Below are 13,703 nucleotides of genomic sequence, written 5' to 3' on the forward strand. Positions count from 1 at the left end.
TGAGTGTGGGCTCGCTCATCTGGTTTGAGCAGGGCTCACTAGCTTGAGCCCAAGGTCGCTGGCTCGAGCAAGGGGTCACTCGGTCTGCTGAAAGCCCACGGTCAAGGCACATATGAGAAATCAATCAATGAACAGCTAAGGAGCTGCAATGAAGAATTGATGTTTCTCATCTCTCTCCCTTCCTGTCTGTCTGTCCTTCTCTGTCACACAAAAAAAAGATTTTTTCACTTACTGCAAAAATAGTTGCTACTCTAAAATTTTCCATAGCCAGGACCATTAGAGGCTCTCTAGTGGCTAATACTGTTCCCATTCTTTTTTTTTTTTTTTCTTTTTTCATTTTTCCGAAGCTGGAAACGGGGAGGCAGTCAGACAGACTCCCGCATGCGCCTGACCAGGATCCACCCGGCATGCCCACCAGGGGCGATATTCTGCCCCTCTGGGGCGTCGCTCTGTTGCATCCAGAGCCATTCTAGCACCTGAGGCAGAGGCCACAGAGCCATCCCCAGCGCCCGGGCCATCTTTGCTCCAATGGAGCCTCGGCTGCGGGAGGGGAAGAGAGAGACAGAGAGGAAGGAGAGGGGGAGGGGTGGAGAAGCAGATGGGCGCTTCTCCTATGTGCCCTGGCTGGGAATCGAACCCGGGACTCCTGAATGCCAGGCCGACGCTCTACCTCTGAGCCAACCGGCCAGGGCCTGTTCCCATTCTTAACCAACCTTCAAATAGAGAGGTTCTAATGGACAGAGTAAGGGTCCCGAGGCAGCACAGGCAGTGTATTTATGTTTTTGTATTTCCAGTTCCCTGTTAAGTTGGCTTCAAGTCTGTCCCCTGAGACTCCAGGTCATGTCCAAGGCAGGAAGTTGCAATGTAGGAGTAGTCCCAGGAGCCAGTAAGTCAGGAAGTAGCCTAGAATGCATCGTGTGACTAGAGAACAGGTTTTCCAGTTGTGCAAAAGTCCCATGATAGAATTTCTGGGGACCTTTTGTCTTGGTGGGGAGTCCCCTGCAAGAGGCTTCCAAGGCACAGTCTCTAGGGATCTCAGCAGTGGCTCTCGATCCTGAAGCAAGTGAGCTGGAAACCAGTACACAATAGGAGAGGAGGAGCCCAAAAACCTGGTGAGAACCTGGAAATCATAAAAGGGGGAAACCCACACATTTATTGGAATGTCACTTGCCTCAAATTGGATTAGCCTGGGGCTTCCTTGCTGCTGGATAAATTATAACCCCACAAATATAAATGTATTACACTGGACACAACAGTTAGTAGAGCTTAGGATCTGCCTTATAAAACTGTGTGTGACACTAGCCAGGTGACCTCAGTGTTACAAATAAACATAGTGACGGACTAATTGCCACAATAATGGATCAATCTGTTGTAGTTTTTAGTCTTCAGAGGTCGAAACAATTTCTATTTACAATTTCTTTTTATTTTTTTAAATTTATTGATTTCAGGCCTGACCTGTGGTGGCACAGAGGCTAAAGCATCGACCTGGAACGCTGAGGTCACCAGTTTGAAACCCCAGGCTTTCCTGGTCAAGGCTCAAGGCACATGTGGAAGTTGATGCTTCCTACACCTCCCAACCTTTTTCTCTTCTCTCTAAAATGAATAAATTTTTAAAAAGATAGAAAAAAATGTATTGATTTCAGTGAGAGAGGAAGGGAGAGAAAGAGAGAGAAAGAGAGGAGAGCATCGATCTGTTCCTGTATGTGCCCTGACTGGGGATCAAATCGGCAACTTCTGTGCTTTGGGACAATGTTCTAACCAACTGAGCTATCTAGCTAGGCTCACTTACAGTTTCTAATAAAGGAGTAATATGTACCCTCCCCCAGCAAAAAAGAGTCAGTCAATACAAATTTTACCCCAGGGCCTGGACTCTGAACTCTAGGCTGTGATGTGGAACTTTGGGAATCTAAGGTGGTTCCCTCATCCCATAGGGATGGCAAAGCATAGGGAAAGGGAGCAGAGGACAGTCACTATGATTCAACATCCTTTTTCTAGGGAAGTTCAGAGCCAAATGGCCTCCCAAATCTGCCTAGAAACACTAAGCTTTGCTGACATTCCCTGCACTAGCAAATCCAGCTAAAAAACTCAGAATGTTACTTTCCGTTTCCCCTGTGCCTCTTATTCACACAACTCAAAGAACTTCTCGGCCAGCGTGCGCCTCCAAGAGGCAGACACTGCTAAGGAGTGGCCAGGATGGAGACAAAAAGACTTCCTTGGGGTTAAGTTGAAACTGGGGCCACAGCCAGGAACAGAAAAAAAAAAACCTGAATGATCAAACCCTTCCCGTCCCTCTTCATCCCCACCACCACCCCAAACATTACATAAGATATCTCCTCTGAAAACCAAGCACCCACTCACAGTACCTCAGAAAGTCAGCTATCAAGTTGACATTCTGGGTATAAGTGTATTTGGGGAAGGTCCTAGAAGTGTTCTCTGTGCTTATTCCTTTATCTGCCAAGTCAGATACTTTTACAACTCTTCTTTCTTTGCATACACTCTTTATTTGCCCAGAATGTTCTTACTCTCTACGACCTGGCCTAAATATGACTCCCTCCTTTGGTCAGCTACCTTCTTTCTCTGTGCTTCCACAATACTTTGCCTCAAAAAGAAACTTCTCTCCCATCCCACTGTGCTATAATTCATCTGTTAAATGTCTGTCTCCCATTTCTACCATGAGACCCGATAGGGCAACAATCTTATCTTATTCATGTTCCATCCTCAGTGGTCTGATTCAGGGTCTAGCACAAAGAAAGCTGCCACATAGTTGTTGAAAAAATAAATTAGTCCTGGCCAGTTAACTCAGTCGGTTAAAGCATCATCTTGAAACACCAAGGTTATGAGTTCGATCCCTGGTCAAGGCACACACAGGAAGTGACCCATAAATGCACAATTAAGTGGAACAACACATAAAGGCTTCTCTCTCTTCCTCCTTTTCTGTCTCTAAAATCATCAACCAATTAAAAAAAAGAAAAGAAATTAGACCCAAGTCACTCAAATGGGAGAAGTTAGCTGTCTTCCCGATCCTGGCTGAGGGGTTGTGCCTGTATTCACATCCTTTCCCCAGCCAGGACTCCACCTCACCTGAACGTGCATGCACAAACTGCCAAACAGCAACAGCACCACAGCGTGAACCAGGTACACGAACACCCGAGGACTGAGGAATCCAAAATCAGGCTTCTCTAGGGCCTCACTGTTCTTATTCCTTTGCATCCCAAGAGTCAGGCAGAACCAAGGGTGGGTGGTCACATATGTCCAAGTTGCCCAAGCAACCAGGATAGCTACTGGTACAGCCAGCAGAAAATTGGGTACCTGCTTAAGCTCATAGTATCTCAAAAAGCCAACATTCCAGTAGATGTCCTGGATATAGCTGTATATTAGGGGAAGTTCCCAGGAGCACCACGGGGGCTCATTTCCCTCTGCAATCCGGTAGCCCTTGTCCACAGCTAACTTCAGCAAGGGTTTAGGGATGGAGTGGGCTGAGCCTGGCAGACAGAACTGTGCATAGGCATAATATTGAAAGAGGGCAAAGGGAAGGCCAAGTGCGAGCATGGACAGGAACACAGAGCCCATCAGCTTCAAGAGCTGTCTGAGAGGATTCAACACCATGAGGGAAGACAAAAAGCTTCGGCACTGAGAATGCATGAGGAAGCCAACATTGACCAGCCCATTGGAGCGTACGCCAGTGGCAAGGGCAAAGACAAGTCCACTAGTCCAGCTTCGGCCCCGTTCCAGCTGCCCCATGGCAGTGAATGTCAGGAGGGCAAACAAAGCTTCTGAGTAACCAGCAGCCAGGAAGACATTGGCAGGGCTGAGGCAGAAAAGCAGTGCTCCATAAAAAGCTTGGTGGGGACAGTGCAAAACCAGACAGCCCAGGTCGTGAAGTGCAACTGCAGCCAGGATAGAAAACAAGGAATTGAGAAATGCTACTGAGATTAACAAGCAACTCCGCAGGCTCAGTAACTCCCGCAAGGGTCTCAGAAGTTCAGTCCCCACCAACAGGACCAGGGGGAAACCAGGGAAGAAGGCAAAGTTGTGCTCATACAGGTAGCCATGCTCAGCAATGAACAGAAAGTGTTCAGCATCCCAGTGAGACAGGCCACCCAGGAGACCTTCCACAAGTTGGTCCACAGAGCCTGAGGGGGTGAGGCGAGGAGGAGAGAAGGCTTCTGCATGGTGATCTGGGATGATGGCATTGAAGAGAGCCTGTGGGATGAAGGAGAACAAGATTTTTGTTGAGTAACTGGAAGAAAAGAATTACTGCTTAATAAAATGAAGAACAGATTTGTTGGGGAAAATCAGTTCAGTTTTGGACTGGTTAAGTTTGAATTAGGCATTCCAGAGCAGAGGTCAATGAGGCAGTGAGATATATGAGTCTGAAGGTCAGGAGAGTGATCAGAGCTAGAGGTAAAAATTTGGGAGTCACAAGTACATGGGCAGTATTTAAAGGTATGAGATTCGATAAGAACACTAGGAAGTACAGATAGAGAAAAGATCTAAGGACTGGGCCCTGGACACCTTGACATTTAGTGACTCAAGAACCTGACTGGGGCCTGACCTGTGGTGGCGCAGTGGATAAAGCGTCGACCTGGAATGCTGAGGTCACCGGTTCGAAACCCTGGTCAAGGCACATATGGGAGTTAATGCTTCCTGCTCCTCCCCCTTCTCTCTCTCTGTCTCCCCCCCCCCCCCGTCTCTCCCTCTCCTCTCTAAAATGAAAAAAAAAAAAAAAAAAAAGAACCTGACTGGTAACTCAGTTGGTTAGTCTTGTCCTGATACATCAAGGTTGTGGGTTTAATCTCCAGTCAGAGTATATACAATAATCAACCAATAGCCCTGGTTGGTGGTGCAGTGGATAGAGTGTCATCCTGGAGCGCCAAGGTCACCAGTTAATCCCAGTTCGATCTAGGGTTGTGAGCTCAATCCCAGGGTTGATGATCTCGAGGTTGCTGGCTTGATCACAAGGGTGCTGGCTCAAGAGGGTATCAGCTCAACCCTGAAGTGACCAGTTTGAGCCCCAGAGAGGGCACATATGAGAAGCCATCAATGACACAACTAAGTGAAACAACAAGTTGATGCTTCTCTCTCTCTCTCTCCCCCTTTCTTCTCTCTCCCCCAAAAAAGAATCAACCAAAGAATGCATAAATAAGAGGAACAATGAACTGATGTTTCCCTCTCTCTCTCTCTCCCTTTAAAATCAGTAAATTGAATAAAAACCCAAAACAATCAATGAAGGGTACTGGCAATATATTCTGATGGCATGAGCTTTAAAACTGGAAGGGTGAACACAGTGGGAGAAATAATGAAGTAGCATTATTACTAAATGTCTTTTTGCCCCTTAGATCGCCAGTTACTTAAGGGAAAAGAGAGCATGACTTTTATATTCACCACCTAGAACAGTTTGTGGAACAGAATAGATACTTAACAAACTTTTGGTGGTCTAGTGAACAGTCTAGAAGACATCCTTGTTTCCAAATCGCCATCTGAATTAGAACCCAGCTGTCCTGGTTCCCTACCCCAGATGCCGATTCACAGTACTGATCCACTGGTTCTGCCAATCACTCAGCTGACACTGGTTCAAAGCTATCATCAAGTCAGTTTCTGTAGCCTGGCACCAAGAGTATATTACCCCATTTCTAGGCTCTTTCTTTTTTTGGTCAGTTTTTTTCTTTTTCCTTTGTAATCAGCCCACTTCAAACAGTAAAAACAAATGAGACAGGAGTGACAGTCACTGATAACAGCCCTAGTTTCCAAGTTGAAGACACTTTTAACTAAACAGAGCCTGCTATGCCTCCTATCGTGAGAGAGAAGTGAGGAAAGATTTCCACAAAGGAACCAGCTATGAGCCTCAGAGAGAATGAAGCTTGTGATAAAAGGCAAACATAATTATGGTAATAGAACAAACCTAGGATTGTTGACATTGATTCAAACCTAGATTGTTGACAATGATTGACTACATTCAATAACAACACACACTGAGGATCTACTAAGCACTGGGCACTGTGCTAGGCACTGGATGAAATTCAGACATATATGAAATTTGATTAAAATATGTATAAGGGCCTGACCTGTGGTGGCGCAGTGGATAAAGCGTCGACCTGGAAATGCTGAGGTCCCCGGTTCGAAACCCTGGGCTTGCCTGGTCAAGGCACATATGGGAGTTGATGCTTCCAGCTCCTCCCCCTTCTCTCTCTCTGTCTCTGTCTCTCTCTTCTCTCCCTCTCTCTCTCCTTTCTAAAATGAATAAATAAAAAAATTCTTTAAAAAAAAACAATGTTTAAAAAATAAATAAATAAAATAAAATATGTATAAGGACAGTCTTTCCTCCTAGAGAGGAAAGAGGGTTTTGCAAAAGTGCACATGCATTCTGAGGGCTGTGTGTGGATGAAGTAACAAGGGGGAGACACCAGAGCAGGGGAAACTACTGACTGAACAAATATACAGAGATGGTCTCAGGACATTGCCACCTCTTTGCCACTCAACTGACTGACACAGTGCTTGGTATCCTGGTTAGGAGACCTAGGGCAATGCTTTGAATTGTCACACCCTAAAGGCACCTCTGGATACAGAACAGTATTGTTGGAAAGCCCACTAGCTCAGAAGTTAGAAAATCTAGGGTCTGATTCTGGCCCTCCTCTAACTTGCTGCATGACTTTAGGGAAACCATTTAACCTTCCTGGGCCTCTGCTGCTTCATGTGTAAAATAAGTGATTAAACAGACCATTCCTAAGAGTCCTACCCACTTTTCAGCTATGAAGCCTGTCTATGGTTCCAATCATAGGGAGGGGCACACCTGGGAGGTGAAAAGAAGATGAGGACTCTTCTTAGTGTTTATCCAAGTCATGTGGCAATAGCATGTTCAAGACAAAAGATCAGAGACTGACCTGCAGCACCAGAGTCAGGACACGGCAGCTGACCGCAAACCTCAGCACCTCTTTCCGGGATGGGTCCAGGGGCCACATCCTCTCACTGCAGGAATTCAGGGGTGTTGCTGCTAGGACTGTGCTCCCTCAGGCTTCTAAACTCCAAAACCAAGGAGGAAATGTCACACATGAGCTGAAAGTAAATTTTTTTTTTTTTTTTTGTATTTTTCTGAAGTTGGAAACGGGGAGGCAGGCAGACACCCCCATGCACCCAACCGGGATCCACCCCGCATGCCCACCAGGGGGCGATGCTCTGCCCATCTGGGGCGTCGCTCTGTTGCAACCAGAGCCATTCTAGAGCCTGAGGATGAGGCCACGGAGCCGTCCCCAGCGCCCGGGCCAACTTTGCTCCAGTGGAGCCTCAGCTGCGGGAGGGGAAGTGAGAGACAGAGAGGAAGGAGGGGGAGGGGTGGAGAAGCAGATGGGCACTTCTCCTGTGTGCCCTGGCCAGGAATCGAACCCAGGACTCCCGCACGCCAGGCCAACACTATACCACTGAGCCAACCGGCCAGGGCCTGAAAGTAAAAGTAAATTCTTTTTTTTATTATTATTATTTTTATTTATTCATTTTTTTTTTTTTAGAGAGGAGAGAGAGAGGGATAGAGAGAGAGAGAGAGAAGGGGGGAGGAGCAGGAAGCATCAACTCCCATATGTGCCTTGACCAGGCAAGCCCAGGGTTTCAAACCGGCGACCTCAGCATTTCCAGGTTGACGCTTTATCCACTGCGCCACCACAAGTCAGGCTGAAAGTAAATTCTTGAAAGCATTCGTCACAGGATTTCAGCATTATTAGGCAAATTTAATCACATAACTCCCAGATGACCGAAAAGCATATTGACGGCAAATGTCTCTTGGTGTCACCCTGAAGCACTATTTTTTTGTGTTGGGAAAGTTTCACACAGTTAGATATAAACTGGAAAGCTAAACTCGCAGAAAATCTTTAAAAAACCTATTGAGTGCCCTTATGCAGGAACTAAAGACTTGGGTTCAAGTCCTGGCTCTATCACAAGTTCTCATTTAGTCCTTCTGAACCTTAGTTCATTATGTTTATAATGGGATCAGATTATTTCTCACAGAATTGTCATGATGGTAAAATAAGGTGTGAAGAAGTACTACTACATTTATATTGTAGATGCTATTATTTGGTGTGTGTCCTTTTCCTCTTGCCCAGAATAATAAACTAGGTCCCAAACCAGAGTCCCAAAAATAGGGTACAGAACTTAACTGGAAGACCATAATCACTATACACTCCAGCTTAATTGTCTGATGTGTGTTCAGCTGGTCTGTTAAATTAAGTGGAGAAGGAAAAGAAAACCACCATCGTCAGGACTTCAGCCAGCTTACATTGCTAAAACAAACTTAGGGGCAAAACAGGGTTGACTACTAGGATGGAGAAAACTTATTTCTCATCTCTTTGTTGGAATGGCAGCAAGGTACAAACAATTGCAAAGCCATTCTGAGGCAAGGAATGTACTTCAAGGATTTTTTTTAAACAATTCCTTGGGCTAAAAATAGCAATGGCTTCTATAGAACCAGTGTGGGAAATAAGAAGGGAGGGCAAGAGCCTCAGAGGCAACTTCTTGATTTGGTGTTCTTGCCCCAATCCACTCTGCAACATTCACTGAGTTCCGGATGTATGTTGAGGCTCTATCCCTAAAGGAAAAAAATACTTGGCCCTGGCCGGTTGGCTCAATGGCAGAGCGTTGGCCTGGAGTGTGGATATCCCGGGTTTGATTCCCAATCAGGGCACACAGAAGTGACCATGTGCTTCTCCATCCCTCCCTTCTCTTACTTCTCTCTCTCTATCTCTCCCCTTTCTGCAGCCATGGCTCTATTGGAGCGAGTTGGCTTCGGTGCTGAGGATGGCTCCATGGCCTCACTTCAGGTGCTAAGAAGAGCTCAGTTTCTGAGCAATGGAGGAATGTCCTAGATAGGCAGAACATCATCCTCAGTGGGCCACTGGGCTACTCTCATGCCAGAGTCTGTCTCTGCCTCCCCTCCTCTCACTGAATAAAAAAAAAGAAAAGAAATCCTTAAACCCAGATATTAATAGGGAGGGTTGGAAGACTTCTTTTTTCTCTTATCTGGCTAATACCTACCAAACCTTTAGGTACCAATTGTTTCTGGCATTCTTCTCTGACCCTCCCTAGACAATGTGATATGCTCTCATTGCACTTTGCAGTGTGGTATTGATTGTAATTGCTTAACTAAGTTGCTTGGGAGAGCAGAGGCTTTGTCTATCTTGCTCACAACTATATCCCCCATGCCTAGCATACAGATAGTTTTAGCCTGTGTTCTGATTGAGTGGAAGTGGCAAGAACAGGATGTGGCATCACCAGTTCATTGGCTCTAGATAGAAAATCACTGCTCCTAGTATGCCTCTCACCATACTCATGTTAAGAGCAAGACTACAAAGTCACAGAAGCCATAAGAAAAATAAAATTTCTCCAGAAAGGGAGCATGATTGGCCAATAGCAACAGTACTTATCCTCAGCACAAGGGGGAGCCTGCTGCTTACTCCATCACCAGGAAGCCTGGAGGGAGGGGCCACCAACGCCACACCGGTTTGCTCATCAAAATTCGGTTCAAAGGCAAGCTTCTGAAAACCCCAGAGAGCGGAGGTAGTTTGTGAATCTACCCAACATTTCCAACATCTGACTCGCTGAATCGAAAGGAATAGTACAAACAGACACAGCCATCCTCACATGGATGCAAGTTCTCTATCCTTGGGTGAAATCACTTTTCCCCCTTTATCCAACCCACATGCAGAAGAGGAGTTGGGTATGGAAAAGCATTTAACCCACCTCTGCCTCTCCACCAGGCTGTCATTCTTCCTTCCTCTCTCCAGAGTCCAGCTCTAGCCCCAACGACCACAGGAGACTCGTAGCCTACACTTAGTTTACAGGTAAACCAAGTAAAAACGAAATAAAGCTAGTGAGTTCTCCCTTTCAGCTAATTGCCAGCCTCATTTCCCAACAACCCCTTTGCCAAATCACTCTCTAAACTGGCAGGAGAGCAACTAGTTTTACTCTACTTTCCCGTAAGATAAATTACTCACCAGAGAGGTGAGTAATAAGAATCTCCGTAGGTTTTACATTAGAGATCTCATTAGACCCTGTGAGGCCAGTATAATTACCATCGCCATTTTATAGATATGGAAACTGAGGCTCACTGGGATCAGATGACACACCTCAAGCTATATTTAAAGAGAATGTAATTTTTTAAAATTCTGAAACTTCAGTCTTTTCACCGGGCCTCATCCTGTCCAAATGGGATGCGCTCTTTCTGAGACAGGGTTACAACCAAGGTCTCCCAAATCCAGCCGGGTACTTGTTCAATGATGGCGCAAGCTCTTCCTGGGTACGCTGAAGGCAGGGCAGCCTGCTAAACTGGCGCCCTGGACCCACGGGGTGAGAGAACATCCTCTGTGGGGTGGGGAAATCGCTCTAACCAAGGGTCTTTAAGGCCAGAGGCTTCGCGGTCCGTCGCGAGCCAGAGACCGCCTTCTGCCAGCCCAGTCGCGTCTAAAGCCCGTTCTACCCTGTTTCTTTCAGACACAGTCCCAACCACGGACCGGGGATCTCCTCTCCCCAAAGGGCCCAGGGGACATTTCCGAGGAGGACGCAGGGCCGGAAAGGCAGAGGAGGGCGGGAGAGTGTAAAGGAAGAGGAGGCACCCGGAGGCCGCAATGGCGGAGGGGAGGGGTTCCCCACTTCACAGTGGCCTCCGCTTCCTGAGGCCTCGGTTTAACAACTTCCCTCCCCCAAGGAGTTCAGGGCACCCACGCTGGCGTCTGACCCCCAGCGCCAGCCGGTCTTGATCTCTCAGGCAGGGCCCGAACCTCAGCTCTTCCATCCGGGGCTCAGCGCCGGCCGGGCCTGCGCACTGGCTCCGCCGACGGCGGCTCCGTCCCTCTCCTGCCCGGACTCGGAGCTGCCCCGCCCCCTCTGTGGCAGCCATGATGACTCCGGGCAAGTGGAGCGCGAACCAAAGAGCCCCCTCAAGTCCTCGCCCTTCTACCTTGGCACCTTTCCGCCTTGGTGACAACCTGGAGACTTCCCTCCTGCACGGCACGCTCCTCAAGCCCCTTCTCCTGCCTTCAGATAGTCACCGGGGCTGCTGTCTCAGAGTCGGTGTTCTTGCCCCAGTTCCATCCCGCAAATATCCTCTGAGCTCCCAGTGTGTGCCAAGACTCTAGGAGTTGGGTACTGCCCTGCGGCTTCTTCACAGAAGCCAGAGCGGCACTTTCCCTGCTGTCAGGCAACAACAGCTCAGCACAGGGCCTGGCACACAATAGATGTTCTCTGAATAGAAGGGAAAACCTCGGGATTTCTGTAGCCAGCAGTAGCACTCTATGTCCTGGGTGTGAAGAAAGGGGGGGATCTCCCTGACTTTCCACTCCTGTTACCAGGGACCTTCTGTCCTACTTCAATCCTCGGTCCCACTTCAGGTGGCTAATGATGATGGTGAAGGAAAATTAAGAGAACACACCCCCAGGACTTCTTTCTCCTTCCTCATACAAGCAGTTCCTAGGAAGTGGGGCCAAAAAAAGAAGAATAAAAAAGAAGCTAACTCAACAAAACCGTCTGTTAGGGAGGAGCAGCCAGTTGGTAACCCTGTAACGGAAACTATTAGAACAACTTTGTGCCGTACCTAAAGGAAATAGATAATAAATCCTTCTCCGTTGGTGGATTTCTTGTTTCTTAGGATTCCAAAGCCTTTTGTGGTTTCAGTTATCTGCCCTCCAAACGACGCTAGGGGCTGGGTTAGCTTCTGGCCACGGCCCTGGCTGAGGGAGGGGTTTATCTTCTGCAACAGCTACTCTTGTAGGTGGGAACAAAGGAGATGGTTGCTATCTCTCAGGCAAAGAAACAGCCCAGATACAGTGGGGGCCGGGGACTGTAGCTTTTGATTCTTTATAACTTATTTCAAGCCTGGAGACCTAAATAACAACAAATGTATCTAAAGTGGATAGAGTATAAATCACATTTTAGTTGTGCATGGAATAGAAGGGGGGAAAATGGAGCTTAGAAGATTCTTCCTCCAGACTTTTCAGTGGCACACACTTGTTCTCAGTTCTAGAGGCCTGTGAGTGGATCTGCAAAGCTGTAGGGCACACCCGTGACTGCCCCCTAAGGTTGTGACTTGAGACTCTTGAAGTCTGTGGGGCTCCAAGCAGCACTCTGCCTGCAAAGACAACAATGAGAAATGAACTGTTCTTACTTTGTGAATTCATATGGGAAAAGGTATGCATTCTTAAGTTTCCTTCTGCCCACACTAAATTCCCTCAAAAATCTATTTGTAAAAAGGACAGGGGTCTCTTGTGAGAAGTCAGAATGTGTTCTAAGAGCTCAACTGTCCCTTTTTAGAAGTAGAACTTTGTTCAGATCTTAGGCTCTACTTTCCTACAATTTCTCCTTCCTTTTCTTCTCTGCTACCGGCATCCCTACTCTTCCACTCTGTTTCCTGTTTCATTTTCTGGCTCTTGCTCCGACAGGAAAATAAAGAAGCTGAATCTTGTTCTCTCAGAGCCCTGGCTTGTCAGATTAGAAGACTAGGTGAGATGGGAGGGGGTTCTGAACCTCCAAGGCTGTAAGTAGTGGAAGAGGTGACTCTCTCTAGTCTGCTTTTAGACTCAGAGGCTAAAATGGAGCCTGCATCTGCACAGGGAGCCAGCAGAGCGACCAGCACTGTGGGAGAGTGAGAGCGAGAGAGAGGGAGAGAGAGAGAGAGAGAGAGAGAGAGAGAGGTATCCCAGGGCTCCTGAAAGACTCTATACTACCCAGCCACTTCCATTAAGAAGCAAATATCCTATATCACCAAGAAACAATTTCATAATACAAATCCCTGACCCAAACAATGCATCACTGTTTCTCTCCTTTTTTGTATCACTGTTTTTAGAATTCTAGAATATAAGAGTTATAGCATTTTTGTTTCTTGAACTTGCCTAGCTCTGTTCTTTTTTTTTTTTTTTTGTATTTTTCTGAAGCTGGAAACGGGGAGGCAGTCAGACAGATTCCCTCCCGCATGCGCGGGACTGGGATCCACCCGGCACGCCCACCAGGGGGCGTTGCTCTGTCGCAACCAGAGCCACTCTAGCGCCTGGGGCAGAGGCCAAGGAGCCATCCCCAGCGCCTGGGCCATCTTTTGCTCCAATGGAGCCTTGGCTGCGGGAGGGGAAGAGAGAGACAGAGAGGAAGGAGAGGGGGAGGGGTGGAGAAGCAGATGGGCACCTCTCCTGTGTGCCTTGGCCAGGAATCGAACCCGGGACTTCCGCACGCCAGGCCGATGCTCTACCACTGAGCCAACCGGCCAGGGCCCCTAGCTCTGTTCTTGCTGTTTGCTCTGCCTGAAACACTTCACTGCCAGACCACCCTTTGGCAAGCATGTCACCTCCTCAGAGAGGCCTTCCCTGACTATCCACCACAGTCAACACCCTGTATCCCATTACCCTGTTCTGTTTTCTTATTTATTGATTTTTTTTAGAGAGAGAGGAGTGAGAGAGAGAGAGAAGGGGGAGGAGCAGGAAGCATCAACTCCCATATGTGCCTTGACCAGGCAAGCCCAAGGTTTCAAACCGGCGACCTCAGTGTTCCAGGTCAACGCTTTATCCCACTGCGCCACCACAGGTCAGGTCAAAATTTTTTTAATTAATTAATTTATTTATTTATTCATTTTAGAGAAGAGAGAGAGAGAGAGGAGAGTCAGAGAGAGAGAGAGAGAAGGGGGGAGGAGCTGGAAGCATCAACTCCCATATGTGCCTTGACCAGGCAAGCCCAAAGTT

At 47.5% G+C, this 13,703-nt stretch overlaps 1 protein-coding gene across 24 annotated transcripts; it reads right to left on the reverse strand.

Moving 5' to 3' along the window:
• Positions 1–769: 769 nt before the first annotated feature.
• Positions 770–11,457, reverse strand: PIGV (phosphatidylinositol glycan anchor biosynthesis class V). Of its 24 annotated transcripts, none has more exons than XM_066270008.1 (7): positions 10,705–10,802; positions 9,724–9,812; positions 6,882–7,015; positions 4,556–4,615; positions 4,110–4,203; positions 3,082–3,482; positions 770–1,120 (listed from the first exon to the last, which is right to left on the reverse strand). In XM_066270008.1, the coding sequence occupies exons 3-7, from the start codon at positions 6,957–6,959 to the stop codon at positions 839–841; spliced, it is 915 nt and encodes a 304-aa protein (XP_066126105.1). In that variant the 5' UTR covers positions 6,960–7,015; positions 9,724–9,812; positions 10,705–10,802; the 3' UTR covers positions 770–838. The 24 variants fall into 24 exon arrangements, with proteins under 24 accessions (XP_066126105.1, XP_066126098.1, XP_066126099.1 ...); XM_066270001.1 differs by adding an exon at positions 9,438–9,518 and having other exon boundaries at positions 3,082–4,203; XM_066270002.1 differs by adding an exon at positions 9,438–9,518 and having other exon boundaries at positions 3,082–4,203; positions 10,718–10,793.
• Between the last annotated feature and the right edge of the window lie 2,246 nt (positions 11,458–13,703).

The sequence above is a fragment of the Saccopteryx bilineata genome, chromosome 3 (genome assembly GCF_036850765.1).
Source record: "Saccopteryx bilineata isolate mSacBil1 chromosome 3, mSacBil1_pri_phased_curated, whole genome shotgun sequence".
Taxonomy (NCBI): Eukaryota; Metazoa; Chordata; class Mammalia; order Chiroptera; family Emballonuridae; genus Saccopteryx; species Saccopteryx bilineata.

What these genes read in the sequence shown, in the direction of transcription:
- PIGV (XM_066269989.1), bottom strand. Translation starts at nt 6,959, where the DNA reads ATGTGGCCCCTGGACCCATCCCGGAAAGAGGTGCTGAGGTTTGCGGTC. An exon ending in TCCTGACTCTGGTGCTGCAG is followed by an intron (nt 4,616 to 6,881) that starts GTCAGTCTCTGA and finishes TGCCTTGACCAG; the next exon opens with GGTTTCGAACCGGTGACCTC. An exon ending in TATCCACTGCGCCACCACAG is followed by an intron (nt 4,204 to 4,555) that starts GTCAGGCCCCAG and finishes TTCATCCCACAG; the next exon opens with GCTCTCTTCAATGCCATCAT.